The sequence below is a fragment of the Aphelocoma coerulescens genome, chromosome 1A (genome assembly GCF_041296385.1).
Source record: "Aphelocoma coerulescens isolate FSJ_1873_10779 chromosome 1A, UR_Acoe_1.0, whole genome shotgun sequence".
Lineage (NCBI taxonomy): Eukaryota > Metazoa > Chordata > Aves > Passeriformes > Corvidae > Aphelocoma > Aphelocoma coerulescens.
Genome location: NC_091014.1, coordinates 53,006,696 through 53,021,938, shown reverse-complemented (window position 1 = coordinate 53,021,938; position 15,243 = coordinate 53,006,696). Strand labels below are relative to the sequence as shown.

The 15,243-nt window shown below is 40.9% G+C and overlaps 1 protein-coding gene across 1 annotated transcript in view; it reads right to left on the bottom strand.

Moving 5' to 3' along the window:
* The window catches only part of MRTFA (myocardin related transcription factor A), a 74,186-nt gene that overhangs the window by 19,232 nt on the left and 39,711 nt on the right, over positions 1-15,243 (bottom strand). The window contains exon 2 of the mRNA XM_069002713.1: positions 7,773-7,838. Coding sequence (XP_068858814.1) covers positions 7,773-7,779 — 7 coding nt within the window. The 5' untranslated portion in view covers positions 7,780-7,838. The remainder of the gene's footprint in view (positions 1-7,772; positions 7,839-15,243) is intronic.

The window sequence follows — 15,243 nt, the reverse complement described above, 5'->3', positions numbered from 1 at the left end:
ACATCTCTGGCACTCAAACAGATGAAGCTTGCTCTTCAGTGACACCCTTCAATGAGAATGTTACTGTGACTGAAGAATTATGAGTGTTCCTAGACCCAAACAGAAGAAAGGCTCCTTTCCACGTTGCTACTGTTGCCAGCACTGCCAAAGCACGGCATTACAGACACGGTGCTGCAGCTTTTCAGAGTCTTCCCCACTGCCCAGCTATTCCAATCAACAGAAGCGTGGCACAGAACACAGCCAAATGAAGTTCCCATTAGCTGCATTGTTTGGTGAGTCCCAGGCTGCTGTGGAAGCCAGAGCTGAGGTCCTGCCTCCCTGACACCCTGCCTCAGAGAGCCAGCCCTTCTCCTGGGTCAGCATTCTGAACCTGCACAGCCTACTGGCTCATGCAGCTGTTTTTCCCAAAAAGAGCCACTTTCCAGCTGCCTGCATTGGGCTTGCCCTGGCTGCTGAAGCACACAGGCAGGGGGAACTGTGGTACCCTGCCTCAGCTCACCATGGAGACACTCACCAGCTGAGCTGCTTTCAGCTCACCAGAGCCCACTTTCAGCATGACTGTCAGTAACTCTAGTACAGCAGTAGCTCTCTGATGATGCGGCTGAAGTTTAAGATTTTCATTAACTGTGTGAAAAGCCTGAGGTATTGGTTTGTCACAGTAAACATGAAATTACTGGCAGAAAGGACTAAGATATTTTCAAGGCCTAACACAGAGTTAATTTAAAATCTTACATATGTGAAATTTCTCACAAAGTTCATCCTCTGTAGGAGCAAAATGGAAATTGTCACCCATGGTAACAGTTATCAGATCTGTGGGTGACTATGGCTACGGCTTTGTGTCAAAAAACATTTACAGCAAATACAACTAAGGTATAATCTGCTCCATCCACCACCATTAACTCTTGGCATTCAAAAGACATTACCTAAATCTTGAAATGAAAAATAAAAAAAGGCAAAGCTTCATTACAATCAGGATTATACCACCTCCAAACTGAAGAAGAAAAGGGAGACAAGGAACTTCTACCAGGAACCCTTTGATCCATGCATTCGTGGACCAGATTTCATACCTGCTTCTTGCATGGAAAATCGGCCTTTGCAAACTCATCTGATAACTTTCCAGAGTGCCCAGGGTGGGAAAGGTATGGGGCCACAAAAAGGAGACCATTCCCAGACAACAAGTAAGAATGAAGCTAAGACAACTGTGGGAATGCGAAGGGAAGAAACCCATATTGCATATCAGGCTTTACTCCCCTGAATTATTATGTTTCTCTTGCAACTTTTTCTCTTGCAATTCTTTTATCATGGCAGGGATCAAGGACCAAACACAGCCTATCAAACACCTGAGTATGGTTCTTCCTTCTACAGCTTCAGAAAGGGCATATTTCCATCCTAACACAATGAACTTTATTGCTCAGTCATGTCTTATTAAGCACAGATCATATAAACACATGGAAAACACACACAGTCAGATATCTAAAAATACAAACAAAGCAGATGCAGTTATTAGGCCTCTGACAATGAGACTCCACTTAAATGTACAGATTCCTTCAACACATAAAGCCTGAAGGCTTTGAAATTTTGCTTCAAGAAAAAAAAATCAAAGTCAAATAACCAGCAAATAATTCCTGGGACACAAGTTATAGGTATATGATCAAATTAAAATAAAACCAGTTACAGACTTCTGTGCAACATGCCAGAAACAGAAAAAATGTAGAGGACAGCTGCAAGTGTCCTCTACTTTTTTTTTTTTTATTTTACAATACTTGCTTAGTGTTCCAGTCTTACTCTCAGAGCATGACACTAAGTATATTAAAAGTCTAGCTGCAGCTTCTGTACTTGAGGTGCTGTGCTATATGCTATGAACCAGAAAATAGCAAGGATTCAGAGGTTTATGGAGTATTAAAATAAGTTATCATTTTTAGATCTTAAAAGACTTTACAGGTTTGTACATTTTATTAATCAAGTCTGGGAGTAACAATAGTTACAGTCCACATATATGTTTTTAACTCCTTGTCCTAAATGAAATTACAGTTCCAGCTTAAAAGCCTGGAAGTGAAGCAGGTGCCAATGTGGAAGCGCAAATTTGAATTTTTGCTTCGTTACTCTAAATAGATTCCATAAAACTACAGGAATGTCACTACAAAGATCTGATACGTACAGTGGTGTGAGAATGACGGGGACACGTTACGTAGCAGGAAGAGCTATTTCAGGGTGCTAAAGCAATGGGTTTAGCTGCAGCTCAAATAGAACACGCTACAACCTTGAAATGTCGGCTCTGTAGCCACATTGCAACGGTTCCAAGTCAGTAAAACTCCGTGCAGGCACAGCAGTTCATCTATCCCAGCCCTTAGGTAGAAGACAAAATATGGCTGAGGCTTGAAGAACTGCCCCTGAAGTCACCAGCATGATGGCAGAGCAGCTCATGTCATGAACAATACTGCACCTGTAGGTAATCATCACGTTCCAACAGCTTGCTGTCTCTCCTTTCTCTGACAAACATAGAAAGATGCTCCTACCTCCCAATTAACAGTTAAACAATTTATACTACTGTCTTTTTCTTTTGTTTTGTTTCTGACATTTAATATGTTCTACTGTAGCTATTGTATGTAACAGGAACCAAAGGTTGATTATATCCTCAACAGACAGGTCTCCTTCAATTAGCACACATATTGACAAGATTCATAATAAGAAATAACTACAAAAATATGAACAGAAATATTAATTATAGACCCATGCAATAAAGCTGGAAGTGTATAATTTTCAAGTATTTAAAAAACTTTTTCTTTTTTTTTTTTAACTGAGAAGTGATTAGACTATCAGGTAAAGACTAACACAGAAATAGCATTTTTAGCTACCCTACACAAACACAAGTGTGGATGTATGGCCAAATCTTGGGGTTGAGATGTTGAAGTCTAGAGACATGACTTAACCTTAGAAACTCACAGGTGGCAAGCACTGCGCTTCCTGAATTCAGTACCTCAAAGATCCTTGGGTTTTTGTGATGGTGGCTGTGCTGGATGCAGAAGACCAGCTACCACAAGCTTTGTCTAGATGATGATCACCACTGGTATGCCAAAGCATAACCTGTGTTCTGTACCCTTAAGTCACTAACTGTCCCCAGTAAATAGCAATTCCTTTAGAATTCATTTTAAGTAATGTCTCACAGACTCCCAAGAATGTAAATACTGCATTTTAGTTTTATAACAAATACTACGTTTTATCCACTAACCTTAGGCTAGAAAAAAATGCAGCTAGTGATATGAGAGGCCTAATAAGATGATAATCATGAGATTGCCTGCTGTATCACAATAATTTCTAATTGTGTGACGTGTTGCAATTGAACCACAGCACGCTCCCCTCATGGAGTCTGAGGATAAAATACACTCGTACTCTGAAATAAGCTCGAGCATCCAGCAGGCTGCACATCCAAGCAAAAACTGCATCAGAGTGTGGTAGCACAGACCTAGAGCACAGAAACACCTCAGCACCTGCAAAAGCAATCCTATTGGAATCTCCATGCACAAATTCCATCCTCTTTGGATCTACATAGAGTCATGTGTTCTGCATCCCGGAACACAAACACACAGAGGAGTTGGATGTGGGCACAAAAACTGGCAAGCATCAGATACACTGAAGTGAAAAAGAAGCTCCTGGAAATTCTCAGCCTGTACAGCAGCCACCCTCCTTCTAGCTTTCAGTGCTCACAATGCCCTTTTCAAAGGATGCCTGTGACATTTTTCAGAGACTCACAAAGCACGACTACAGAGCAACACAAGGCACATTCCCAGAAATTATCTACTTCTGCTTCGTCTGCTTAGATAGAAGTGATGGTCAAAACAGCTTTCCTGCAGGATTGTGCCACATGACAACCTTGCATTCTTGCCTGTGTTTTGTGTTTGCAGCCAGAAGCCAAAGATTACAATCCTGATGGATAAAACAAAGGGCATGTGAAGCTTTAAATCTTGCAAAAGAGAAAAAGAGCCACATATTTTGTATAACAGAGTACTGCTACATTTGCAAAATGTCTTTCCCCTAAAAATTTTTGCTGTTTTAGTTGAAGATCTTTCCACATAACTTTCTATCTACTCAGATGTGCATTAGCTACTGTTTTAAATATTCTCTTCAAGGGTGAAAAATGGGGTGTTTAATAGTCACCAAAAAACCCTTACAATAGCTGTAACCTTTAAATTTGACACTAAAAAATGACAGCATCTGACTGTTCTTCTACAGCACAAGAGTTCAAAGAGTTGAACACAGACAGCAGATTTTGTTTAACTTGCATTTTGTGAGGACAAGAAGATGAAAATCATCTCTGCATAGCTACAAAAAATGCAAATAGCAAAATGGCTTTTCTATTTGCACTGTTAGAAAATAGGCCAAAACCTGAATAAATAGAAAAACTCAGCTCTCCTTTTTTCAAGATACAGTCATTCTACCTCAGATCACAGGTATGTCAGCTGCAGGTGAAGACTTGCTTCCCACATTTTTTTCTAAGGGCAATTGAGAATTTTAATCTTCAACTAATGAATCCTGCTACTAGTAAAAGGTTACACAAAGTGGTAACAGAAAGGAAGAAGAAGTAATGAAGCATAAAACCCAATTACTTTGAATCCTCTTTCACTGCCTATAAATGCTTTATTTCTTACTACAATACACTAATCCTTCAGTGGAGCAAAGTCCTACTGTAGGTGGCTGGTGGGTTGGGAAGGTTATTTAAGTGAGATTAAGTGTACTTGGTAAAAAAATGTTGAAACATTTGCCTTTCCACTCTATCATATAAACAAAATTCCACATGGGACAAAGTAAGCAATTCCCAGTTCTGTTATGAACAAGCACAACAGGAGTAGCATGACTCTCACTCTCACTTAAAGGTGACACAAATGTGTCATCTCCCACTCCTCGTATTTCCAGTGTCAAAAAACCTCATGCTGATGAAAGCCTGAAATGAAATTTCTTTTTCAGGGCACAAGTTTGCAGAATAAATCTTATGTGGGGTTTAGATTCAGTCAGGAGAACCGAAGGTACCAATGGGAGTTTGCACACTACATAGCTTGTAATGTAAAACAAAACCTTTCGCTTCTCCCACACTTGGCTCATGGATTTTTCCATGGCTGTTTGCCTCAAGATATACAGGAACTGATCTGTATCACAGGCTAATCTAAACGAACATGTAGGAAAGCACAGTAAGACCAAAACAGAAACAAAGTCGATGCTGAGGAAGTGACATCCACACTCTGGATATGAAGGTGAATTGGAGGTGTGGTGCCAGACAAGCTGTAGTCTGGTGCCATGGGCTGGATGCATATTAGCTCTAGGCAAAATATTTTCCACTTTACCTTCATTCCAATTTAATCCAGCTCTCAAACTTCATTTTATGGCGCAAAGCAAGGTACAGTAGGCAGTTGCAATCAGGAACTTCATTTCAAAAGCACATTCCTGTAATGCAGATAGAACTGCAGCCATCACAGCTCTCTCAAGAGTGTTAAGACTTTCCAGATGGAAAATAAAGGAAAGAAAAGAAGCCAACTAGCATTTGACATGGAAAGAGCAATCCAGCTCTTTTAGTTCAGCACCAAACCATCCTCTGGATTCCAACTTTTATACTTTTGCTGAATCATCATAAAGGACTGTGTGGAGCTTGGTTCCTGGCTAACAAACCCAAGAGGGACACATGAGTCCAGCATAGCCATGTTCAGTAGCAGATGACAGCAAGACAAAATTAAGTACCTAAACATTTTCACAGACAAGAGGTATAGGCCAGAGAGAAGAAAGAATACAGGATACTTGCACATTCCTAGCAGTAGTAAAAATGTGTATCCAGGAACTCCTGAAAGTAGAAGTAAAGCTGTTGTGGCTCTGAGATGCCTTCTGGAGGAACACGGTCCCTAGTCATCCTCTGTACTTCTCAGGTCAAAAATGGGACTTTTGTTTTAAGTATCACAATTTATCTCACATCTGATCTTCTCTTCAAAAATGGCCCAGGCAAATTATGTTTTAAACATTTCCCTATGTGCAGTTATTTCCAGTTGGCAGGTATGGGTAAATGATAATGATACCATTATCTGGGAGGAACTAATTTCAAATCCTGTTTAGAACAGATGTGCTAAAGTGGGTTTTCTCCATTGCAGAAAGGACCTTTTCATGTGTTGCCAATACTTTCACAATATTTCACTGAGTATTTTTCTTTGGTCCATCACAAAACTCACATGTAGGATATAAAGGAAGCAATGAAGGGCACAAATCTGCAAAGACTAGTAATTTAGGCTATGTTTTAAACAAATTTAAGACTTACTAATTATTCTGGATGCCTTACTTGAATTACTTGCAAGGGCCTCATTTTCAAAAGGCCTGTAAAACAGACCCCTCTCAGGAATCACAAGTTTGGCCAGCCACACTTTGAAGAAAGCCAGTACTGAACATGAGTTAATAAAGTATTTGCATACATATCCACCTAAAGCAGGAGACCACAAAGAAGTCAGGAACATTTTCTTCTGAGAAGCATTAGTAAAAAGGCCCAGTCACTGGGACACTAGACTTTCATCCAAAAGCAGGTAAGTGTATTCTGTAGAAGCTTGTATACAAGCTCCCCAGGTTAAAAAATAGACAACAGACAGGATATAACCAGACAGGATAATATTTTCTTTTTGCTTTGGTAACATAATTTTAAGCAGGGGTCCCAGAAACCTCTTGAGAACATTACTGCCATCCAGCAAGCCACTTCAGCTGACAGAGTGCTGCTGACAGGTTTTCTTCACTCAGAGCAGGAGCTGACAGTCTAACCTTCAGCCCTCAGCGAAGTCTAAGTCACACCACTGTGTCATATTACAGCATGCACCCCAGAAACAGAAGAAGTGAGAAAATCCTCATTACTACACCATCTTCAATTAAAGCTTCTGAAACAGGGAAGCAGGAAAGCTTTTGAAAGAAGAAAACACATACCTGATCCACTGCCTTTTATTACAGCTGTTGTGTAAAACTGAGAGGACCTCAAAAATAAAACATTTGCTGTGTGGTCTTGCTTCAAATTGTTACCTATAAGTCATCTAGTTCAGAGGTACCAAAGCATGACAAAACTATTTGTCAGATACCTTTTTTGCATTTTTGGGGGAAGGAGGAGAACAAAACAGAAAAATACCTTCTCCAACGCTAATCTGACAGTGAAAGCTTGGCTTTAGGGTAGATCCTCTCTGTTTACCCAGAAAAGTAAACGTTCTCTACCTCCACAGATTTTGCCTTCCCCTGCAAGAAGGGCAATGGCTGATGCCCACAGGGCTCTTCCTAGCTGTTTTCTAGCTACAAACATAAAAGAGGGCCCCTTGTTGGCTAACATCTTATACACACTGCCTGGTTTTGGTCGGTTTATGGAATATGTACACACAAAGTTAAAAGTGCCTCAGAGGTCTGGGGAGCTGACACACTGTAAGAACACAAAATGCAGAGGCAGGAAGCCTGTTAGAAGAGTGATTACCAGCAGGAGTCAAGTATATAAGGCACTTCTAACATAGCACGTTCTCCAGAAGACTGTGCACCGTGATGAAATGCAAGCCTAGTTTTGCAGTACAGTTGCACTTGCAGCCATTACCCTCTTCCTCAGTATCGGAGGTGGCACCAACACTTCAGAAGGACCAGGCTGGTCCCCAGGGTGGGGCTCTTACATAGGATGTTTTCCATGCAGAAACAGAGAACCTGATCTTTCAAATCATATGGGAAACCACTCTCTACCAAAAAACATGCATAAAAACACCAGGGCAAAGAATTGAAGTGGTACTTACGCGGCATGATCCCTTGGCTCACCAGCTCCTCCCGCGTGCGTCGCTGCTGGAGCTTCAACTGCAGCACTGTACGACAGCAGAGAGAGGGGAGAGAAGGAAATCCATCAGTGCAAGAAACAACTGAAGAGACATTTTCAAATGCATCTTGTTTTCTTCTTTGGATGCCAAGGCACTGGTGAGCAGCAGAAGGAAAAGACCCCCCCTCCCACCCTGCTGCCCTGCCCTGCTGCAATTGCAGAAGTGGCCCCCAGCAGTCAGGTTTCCGTAGGCTTCTGCAGCCAGGGGGAGAGGAAGTTGCGCAGGGTCTTGGCAGGGTGATAAAAATCCACAAAGCCAGGCCTGTTTCTCAGTTCTTTCTAGAGCACCAACTGCTTTCCAAACCATTAATATTAAAAAACAAACAAAGAGAAACACCAGCTGACAGTCCTCCAATAAACACAGAGTGACACCCCAGCTGCTAATGACTCCTGAAGACTCTAATTACTATGTGCAGATTAAACGATATGTCAAAATTGTTGGTCGTTACTCTAAATTACAAGGCTGATTTCCTTCCTCAGCTCAGAAATTCACCTTCAGAAACATCTTGTGAAAGTGAAATACCACGGATACATCTAGAGGTGTCCTTCCACTGCAAAAGGAATCCCCTTATCACTAGAATTTTTCCTATTTGTTTTAGCATATTCAACATATTCATGACCTGTGTGAAATGCAATTAGCTGGGTTTTTTTCTAGTGCAAATCCCTGGAATAGTCATAATTTCAACATTTAGATTGTAATAGCAGCTTCCCTTTAAAGTATACAATCAAAGCAACATTCTAGATTTTTCTTACAGTCAAAGACAGCTTCCATATGAAAGCGACCTTTTGAAATTGAGGAAAAAATTCACATGAATGTGAAAATTCACATGACTCAAATTAGGACAACCTGAGTATCACTGAATCCCATTTGCAATCAAGCCCAAACTCCTAAGTATACTCCACATATTGTAAAATGAATGGCAAGGCATCTCATCTCCCCAGTCTTAATTTTAATTTCTCTGTCAAGCTAAAGCCTTTTGTATAGTCCACATAATGAAAGTCCACACGAATGCAGTGGAACCACTACAGAGCAAAACTGTTCTACAGTCTAACAATGCAATCCCATTATAACCCTTACGCCTCCTTTCTTAAGTACTTTGCTTGTCCAGTACATTAACTCCATACATTATATCCAAATATGTACTGCACAATCCCTAAAGCAGAAATCAAAAAATTTAAGAAGATGCCACTTTGTCTACTTACAGACATCATCACATTTTACCTGTTTCTTTCAACCTATGCAGTTTGCATTTGACTAAGATACATCTTCCAATAAGGGTTCTGTATAAAAAAAGAGATCCATCTCTTCCTTCCTATGGTTGTTTCCATAGCACCTAATCACCCTCACTTAAATGCACACTTAACTTTCTTCTTGGATTTGTCTGGCTTCCACTTCCATTGACTCTTGATGTCCCTTTCTTTGAAACTGTTTATGATACTGAGAAAAGTATCTCCTACCTGTGGAAGTACCTCTGTGCACAGTGTGCAAACAACTCACCTCTCTTCTGTTTCTTAAGACAAATTATGATTTCTTACTATATGGATCCTGGGCAGGAAACTACTTTCTTTTAGTACATGGAAGTGAGAGAGGAGAGGAGGATGTACAGAGCACCATGGTAATTCTGTGTGGGATCAGCCAAGAGCCAGAAGAAGGAGGAGTGAACACAGAGGGGAAGGAACAGGCCCTTCGTTTGGCTGTGAAACTGCAAACAGAAGTGGTAGGTCCAGACTCTTCCTCCCACCCAGCATGAGATCGCACTCCTACTTCTGTGCTAGCGTGAGGGCCAACACAGCTCACAGCCAGCCTGCTCACAGAGCTTCTCATTTGCTGGATTGCTTCTGAGGTTATCAAACCCCAAATCTACAGAAGCACTTGATCTAACAAACACCTTGCTGAGACAGTGTCAAATCTCTCACTCCCTCTATCCCCTCTCATGTCCCCCTGACTGGTGGCTGGACTCACTGGCACGACAGTGACCGCAGCCCAGTCAAAACAGGCACCAGTTTTTGTGTTGGCAAGTTGAAGAGGATGACCACATAGCCAGGAGTTGTAGTGGAACAACCAGGACACCAGGTATTCGCCAGCACTGAAGGTGGGAGTTAGACTTCATCCTTCGAACAACACACTGCCACTACGTGATTTCTGCCCATTAAATCTCCCACTGCATGGCATTACTTCTACTACTGACCTGTTTAGGGACTCATAGCCATACCCTAACTTAGCACATGTTACTAAATGTATACAGACAAGGCACAGACCTACAGCATCAGGTCCACCTCCCCAGCTTTAAGTGTACATAATCTTACTATTACTCACATTTTCCTATTTACAATCTAGTAACATGTGTTAGCCCTTTCTGCCACTTACTTGCTACGACCATCTACCTCCCTCACATTTCTAACTACGCCTACTTTTTACCTTTCACCTCCCAGTCAGGGATTTTCAGCAAAAAACTCCCCCACACAGGTGTGGTTGGCATTTTTTGCTCCTGGGTGCACACCTGTATTGTCATCTGTATTAATGCGCATTTTGCTCCACTGTCTCAGTTGGCTTAAATTGTCTAAACCTTTTTTTAACGTCATTATTTATTCCTCCACTAGTATTTGTTCTGTCCACACTGTTACAATCTCTTGCATGTGTTTCCAGACTCTACCAGGCTGATCTCAACCAGAAACACTTTTCTGCTTTCTATGATTACAACCAGTTCTTAATCCAATTAAGCACCACTTCATTAAATTCAAATATACCTCTTAAAACCAAAATATACCACACTACTAAGTTAGAGATGTTATAAAAATCTGTTGCACCCAGACAAAACCCCTAGCAACCAAATTTCACTAATCCAAACGACAAAATCACATTTGAGCAGACCTGTTTTCACACACCGAAAAGCTGATCAGTGTGATTATACTGCTATTCTTACACCACCTAAATTCTTGATAAAATTTTCCATAGTTTTTTTCCTGGAAGTGATAGCAGATGAGCCATTTTTTACTCACTTTACATCACTCGTGATGCAAAATGTTATTGGTCTTTCGCTCTTCTGAAGTCTCCCTGCTGTTCCCAGAATTATTAGAAATGAATCTCAGTCAGACTGCTAGAGACTTCATCAAATGATTTTAAATTCCCCTGCTAACTGCAGCCTCCCTTATGAATTTTCTAAATATATCTTATTTCTTTATTAGTTACAATCTACTACCCGCTTTCTCTCCCCATTATATGCACCTTTTATTTTTAAACCCTATGTCCCTTGACAGAAAGAAACTGTCAAGAGGACTAAACTGGAGAATAGAAAAAAAGTCATTTTCAAGACCCTTTTTATAAGACTAAGTAATTCCTGGGATTTATGAATGTATATAAATACGTATTAAGCACAAGTTATAACCCCCATAAAGTACTTTTTTTTCCCCAATACAGCTTATTTTTGTGGCAGGGAAGAAGGCAAAAAGGATTATTTCAGTTCACTCCTGAATACATTTTGGCTTAACTAAGTACTTGGAGTTCCCAATGCCATTTCATATATTTAGGAGATCACCTGTTTACATGTGCAAGTGTGTGAATCCTATATATAGATTAACAGATGTCCCAAGCACCAATCCAAGGCTGTTGTACATGGAGCTCAGCCAAAGGTCTAGAATGACCAGAGAAATTCAAAGCTACTCTAAGACAAACTGAAGTGTAAGTCTTTCAATCACTAATGGACAATCTTCTGTTTCCTTTAGCCCTTTACGTAACCTGTACATTAATTTTCAAGTTAAGAATAAATCAGGTCATATAAAAGGCAGTGCATAACTACTGGCTAGAAAGTAAGTTCCAAACTGGTACCTGGTATCTGCAATATTTTGTGGGATTTGCATGCTTGTCAGATTTTCCCACTCAAAACTGGGCATAATTTATTTACTTCACAAGTATGAAACGTTCCCAATTAAATTTTGAACAATGTTTTTATATCCCCGAATGGACTGTTCCAAGGATCAGTAAAACGTTCCAGAGAAATCTGGGAGCTAGGAGAGAGGACCACTGCAGTTTAAGAGGAGTAGAGAAGACCTGCGGTGCTGGGAGATGTATTAAATGACAAATAATATTGTGATACAGCTACTGTCACCAGAGTTAGTAAAATACAGCATGTCATGATTATTTTTTGTTCATCTTAGCATAAAACTTTCTCAACAGCCACAGGCATATTCCAGGACCAGCTACTCACAGCTGGTGGCAGCTCAGATTCAACAGCACATAAATAATATACAGAGCCTGCACCCATAAGCACTTTCAGGACAGCTACAACTCTGGTGGTAGTGCAGGGGTGCATTAGTAGTAAGCAGAAGCAAGAACAAATATCTATGATGAGCTAAGTTGTTTTTTGCAGATCATCACCTAAATCTGCAGCAGCATGCCTGCCCTTAGACATAGATATCTGAAAGCCCTTCTATTTCTAAACCACACTGCATTTAGTAATGTGACTAGAACTACTGCAGAAAACTAGACTGCAGATTCTGCATCTCAGCATTTCAACAGAGAAAAATAAAATTAAGATCTCTTTTCAGAAACTGTCTCACATACCAGGATAGGTTTGTGACAATACATTTTAAAAATATTCTGCATTTCCTGTTTTTTGAAAACTAGAGAGAAGAAGCACAGGGCTGTGAACTGCAGCTTGTGGTGAGACCTTGTGCATGTTATATTCAATACAGACTTACTGCCAAAGGGAGTCTGTGCTCACATTTCTACAAAACCTTTCCTGCTGAGGAATCCCAGGCGATACTTAAGGTCACCCAACCAAGGTAATGATTAAGCACAGCCATATGGTGGATTACAACTGGGACAGCATGAGCAGCAGTGCAGAGCAGGAAGGAAGGAAGGCTGCTAAAGCCAAATGAAACCTTATAGAGGGACTGAGGGAGGCAGAACTCCATGGAATTCGGGCTGGGATACCCATGCAAAATGGGAGAGTGCAAGACATAAACTGCATATTAATAAGAAAGGCTGTATGCTCACAGACGTGATTTATCAATTTTGTAAATTCAGTGAAAGCAGTCTGCCTGATAGAAGAATTTATCCTTGCAGCCCAATCAATAAACCATGTGATCAGGAAGAGAAACTACTGAAGAACAAGTGAAATTAGCCTAACTTCATTATCTAAGCTGAGGAAAGTGCAAGCGTAAGTAAAAGCAGTAAAAAGCAATTTAATGCTCATAAGGGCTCACAGTCATTTATTTGTAAATTGTTCAGCACCTCTGCAGAGCCCACTTTGAAAGCACTGAACAGCTACAGTACCCTGTTAATTCACAAGAAAGCACTAATACAGCACAAGCTGGGATGGGAACTTGCCAGTTAGTTGAACACCTCTGCCTTTCTGTAGTGACAAAGGTATTTCAGGAGAATTTTCACTGGCGTGGCACTGAGCAGGTCTGACTAGGTTTACTTTGTGAGGGTCAGAGACCATGGACTAAGGAGATGTGGCACATGGCCACCATTTGCAGCCCACACACACTTTCCAATTTTTCAGTCCAGTGTGTTTAACACCGTATGCAATGGCCTGCATGCAACCAACTTAATTATAATATGCAACAATAAAAGACAACTTTGATGGCATGGGGTATTTGCTGAACAAAATTGGCACAGCTGGTTGTGCAGAACTGGGGCCTCTAACTCAAATATCACAGTACCATGTAACTACTGCTTTGAAGGATGAAGCCACCTTTCCACTTACCACTCGGCCAGCAGCCCTTCTAATTACACTAAGAAGAGAATATTTTTCCTACTTTCTGATTAAATAGTCACATTTGACCAGAAGCAAATGCCAAATTCAGCTTTTGAATATGCAGTACACCAGCTGTTGTTTTCTGTGGAAGCTACAGCCTACTGAATTCAGTCCCTTGGAGAGGTGGTAAGAACACAAAAAATGGTCTCACACCAAAAAATGGTCTCTGAGCATTTTTCAGCTGTGCCAGCTTACAAAACAAATGTTGACTTGCATTAGATTTTTCATGCCTCAACAGGAAGCCAGATTAGATTCAACAGCAAGGGCAGCATCTGTAAAACTCCAGTTGCAACACCTTTCTGTACAAAAGCAGCAAAGGGCTGTTAGTGTACCAAAGTACTTGTAGCATCCACAAGAAGCTAAAAGAAAAAATCAGCTGTGATAGTTTATGATCAGTGAGTGAGTATACAATGGTCAAAATTAATTCTCAATAACTTAAATTGCTGAGGAGGATTGCTTTTTCTGTTTTAGAGCTGCATTTTTCTGGTGCTGTTGACAGCACACCCCACACTACACAGAATGTGCTAGAATGGGCGTTACCAACAAAGAAAAGCTAACTTTTTGGGCCTTTTTTAAAGGCAATTTTCTGAGCCTAACAGCATTTTAATCCACTAACTGCTGATGGAGAATACATGCTGGCTTTGCATTTAAGCAGACTGTGCAGTTAACAGAGAAGCATTTAAGTGAAGCAGACTGTAAATGACACCCAAACTGCAGGGATTATATGACAGTTTGCTACCCTGGGAAGTGGATGCCAAAAATTCGTGTCCCTCTGTGGCGTGAAGGAGAAGCAGCAGATACACTGTTGATCCTCACAATTTGCAAGCATCCACTGTTGTTGGGAGCAGCAGCCATACGGTTCTGTTCATTTCAATGCATTTTAAAGAATAGCTTGAAGCAAGCCTGCACAAAGGGAGAGTTAAGCAGAAGTTTATTTCTTTACCATTTGAGACTATCTCACATTCCACTACCTCTTTTCTCTACTGAAGCAACAACAAGGGCTGCTATTAAAGTGCAGGCAGCTTCCTCTGCCCTTCCTTAGCAACCATGCTGTGGAGAAAATGGAGTTTGGGAGGGTAAAGCATAGAAAGAAAATTTGGTTTGGTCTCTTCAACTGTTACAAGAACCTTTCACACTAGAGGCAAAAGCCACTTATTTATATTCATGTTGTGGTTTTCCCCCTGTGGGAAGTAGGATTGGGACCACTCTCCATACACCCAAAGAGGAGTTCTGTGAAGCATATCCTGAAGAGGAAACAAAACCAGGATCAGGAGCAGCTCCCTACTGCAGGTTCTGAGAGTGATAAAAGCAGTTTTCTTTGCAGCCCTGCAGAAATCAGCATGTCTTGCTGCAACATGCTGACATGGAAAGGTGTCTCGTACCAGTCCAGGGAACACTGACAACTCCTTACCCAGCTGTGCTTGTCCAAAAGAGATGATTCTGGGAACAAAGCCAAAGAGGAGGTTTAATCAAAAAAGCCACACAACTGCATCAAAGGCACTTCTTGTATAGAGGACTTGAAACTTTTTCCATAACCACCTCTTATTTCTTATCCTCTTAGGAAGCTTATGAAAGCATTAAACATTTATACAGATGTGAACAGGAGTATGATTCTGCCTGATGCAGACCTAA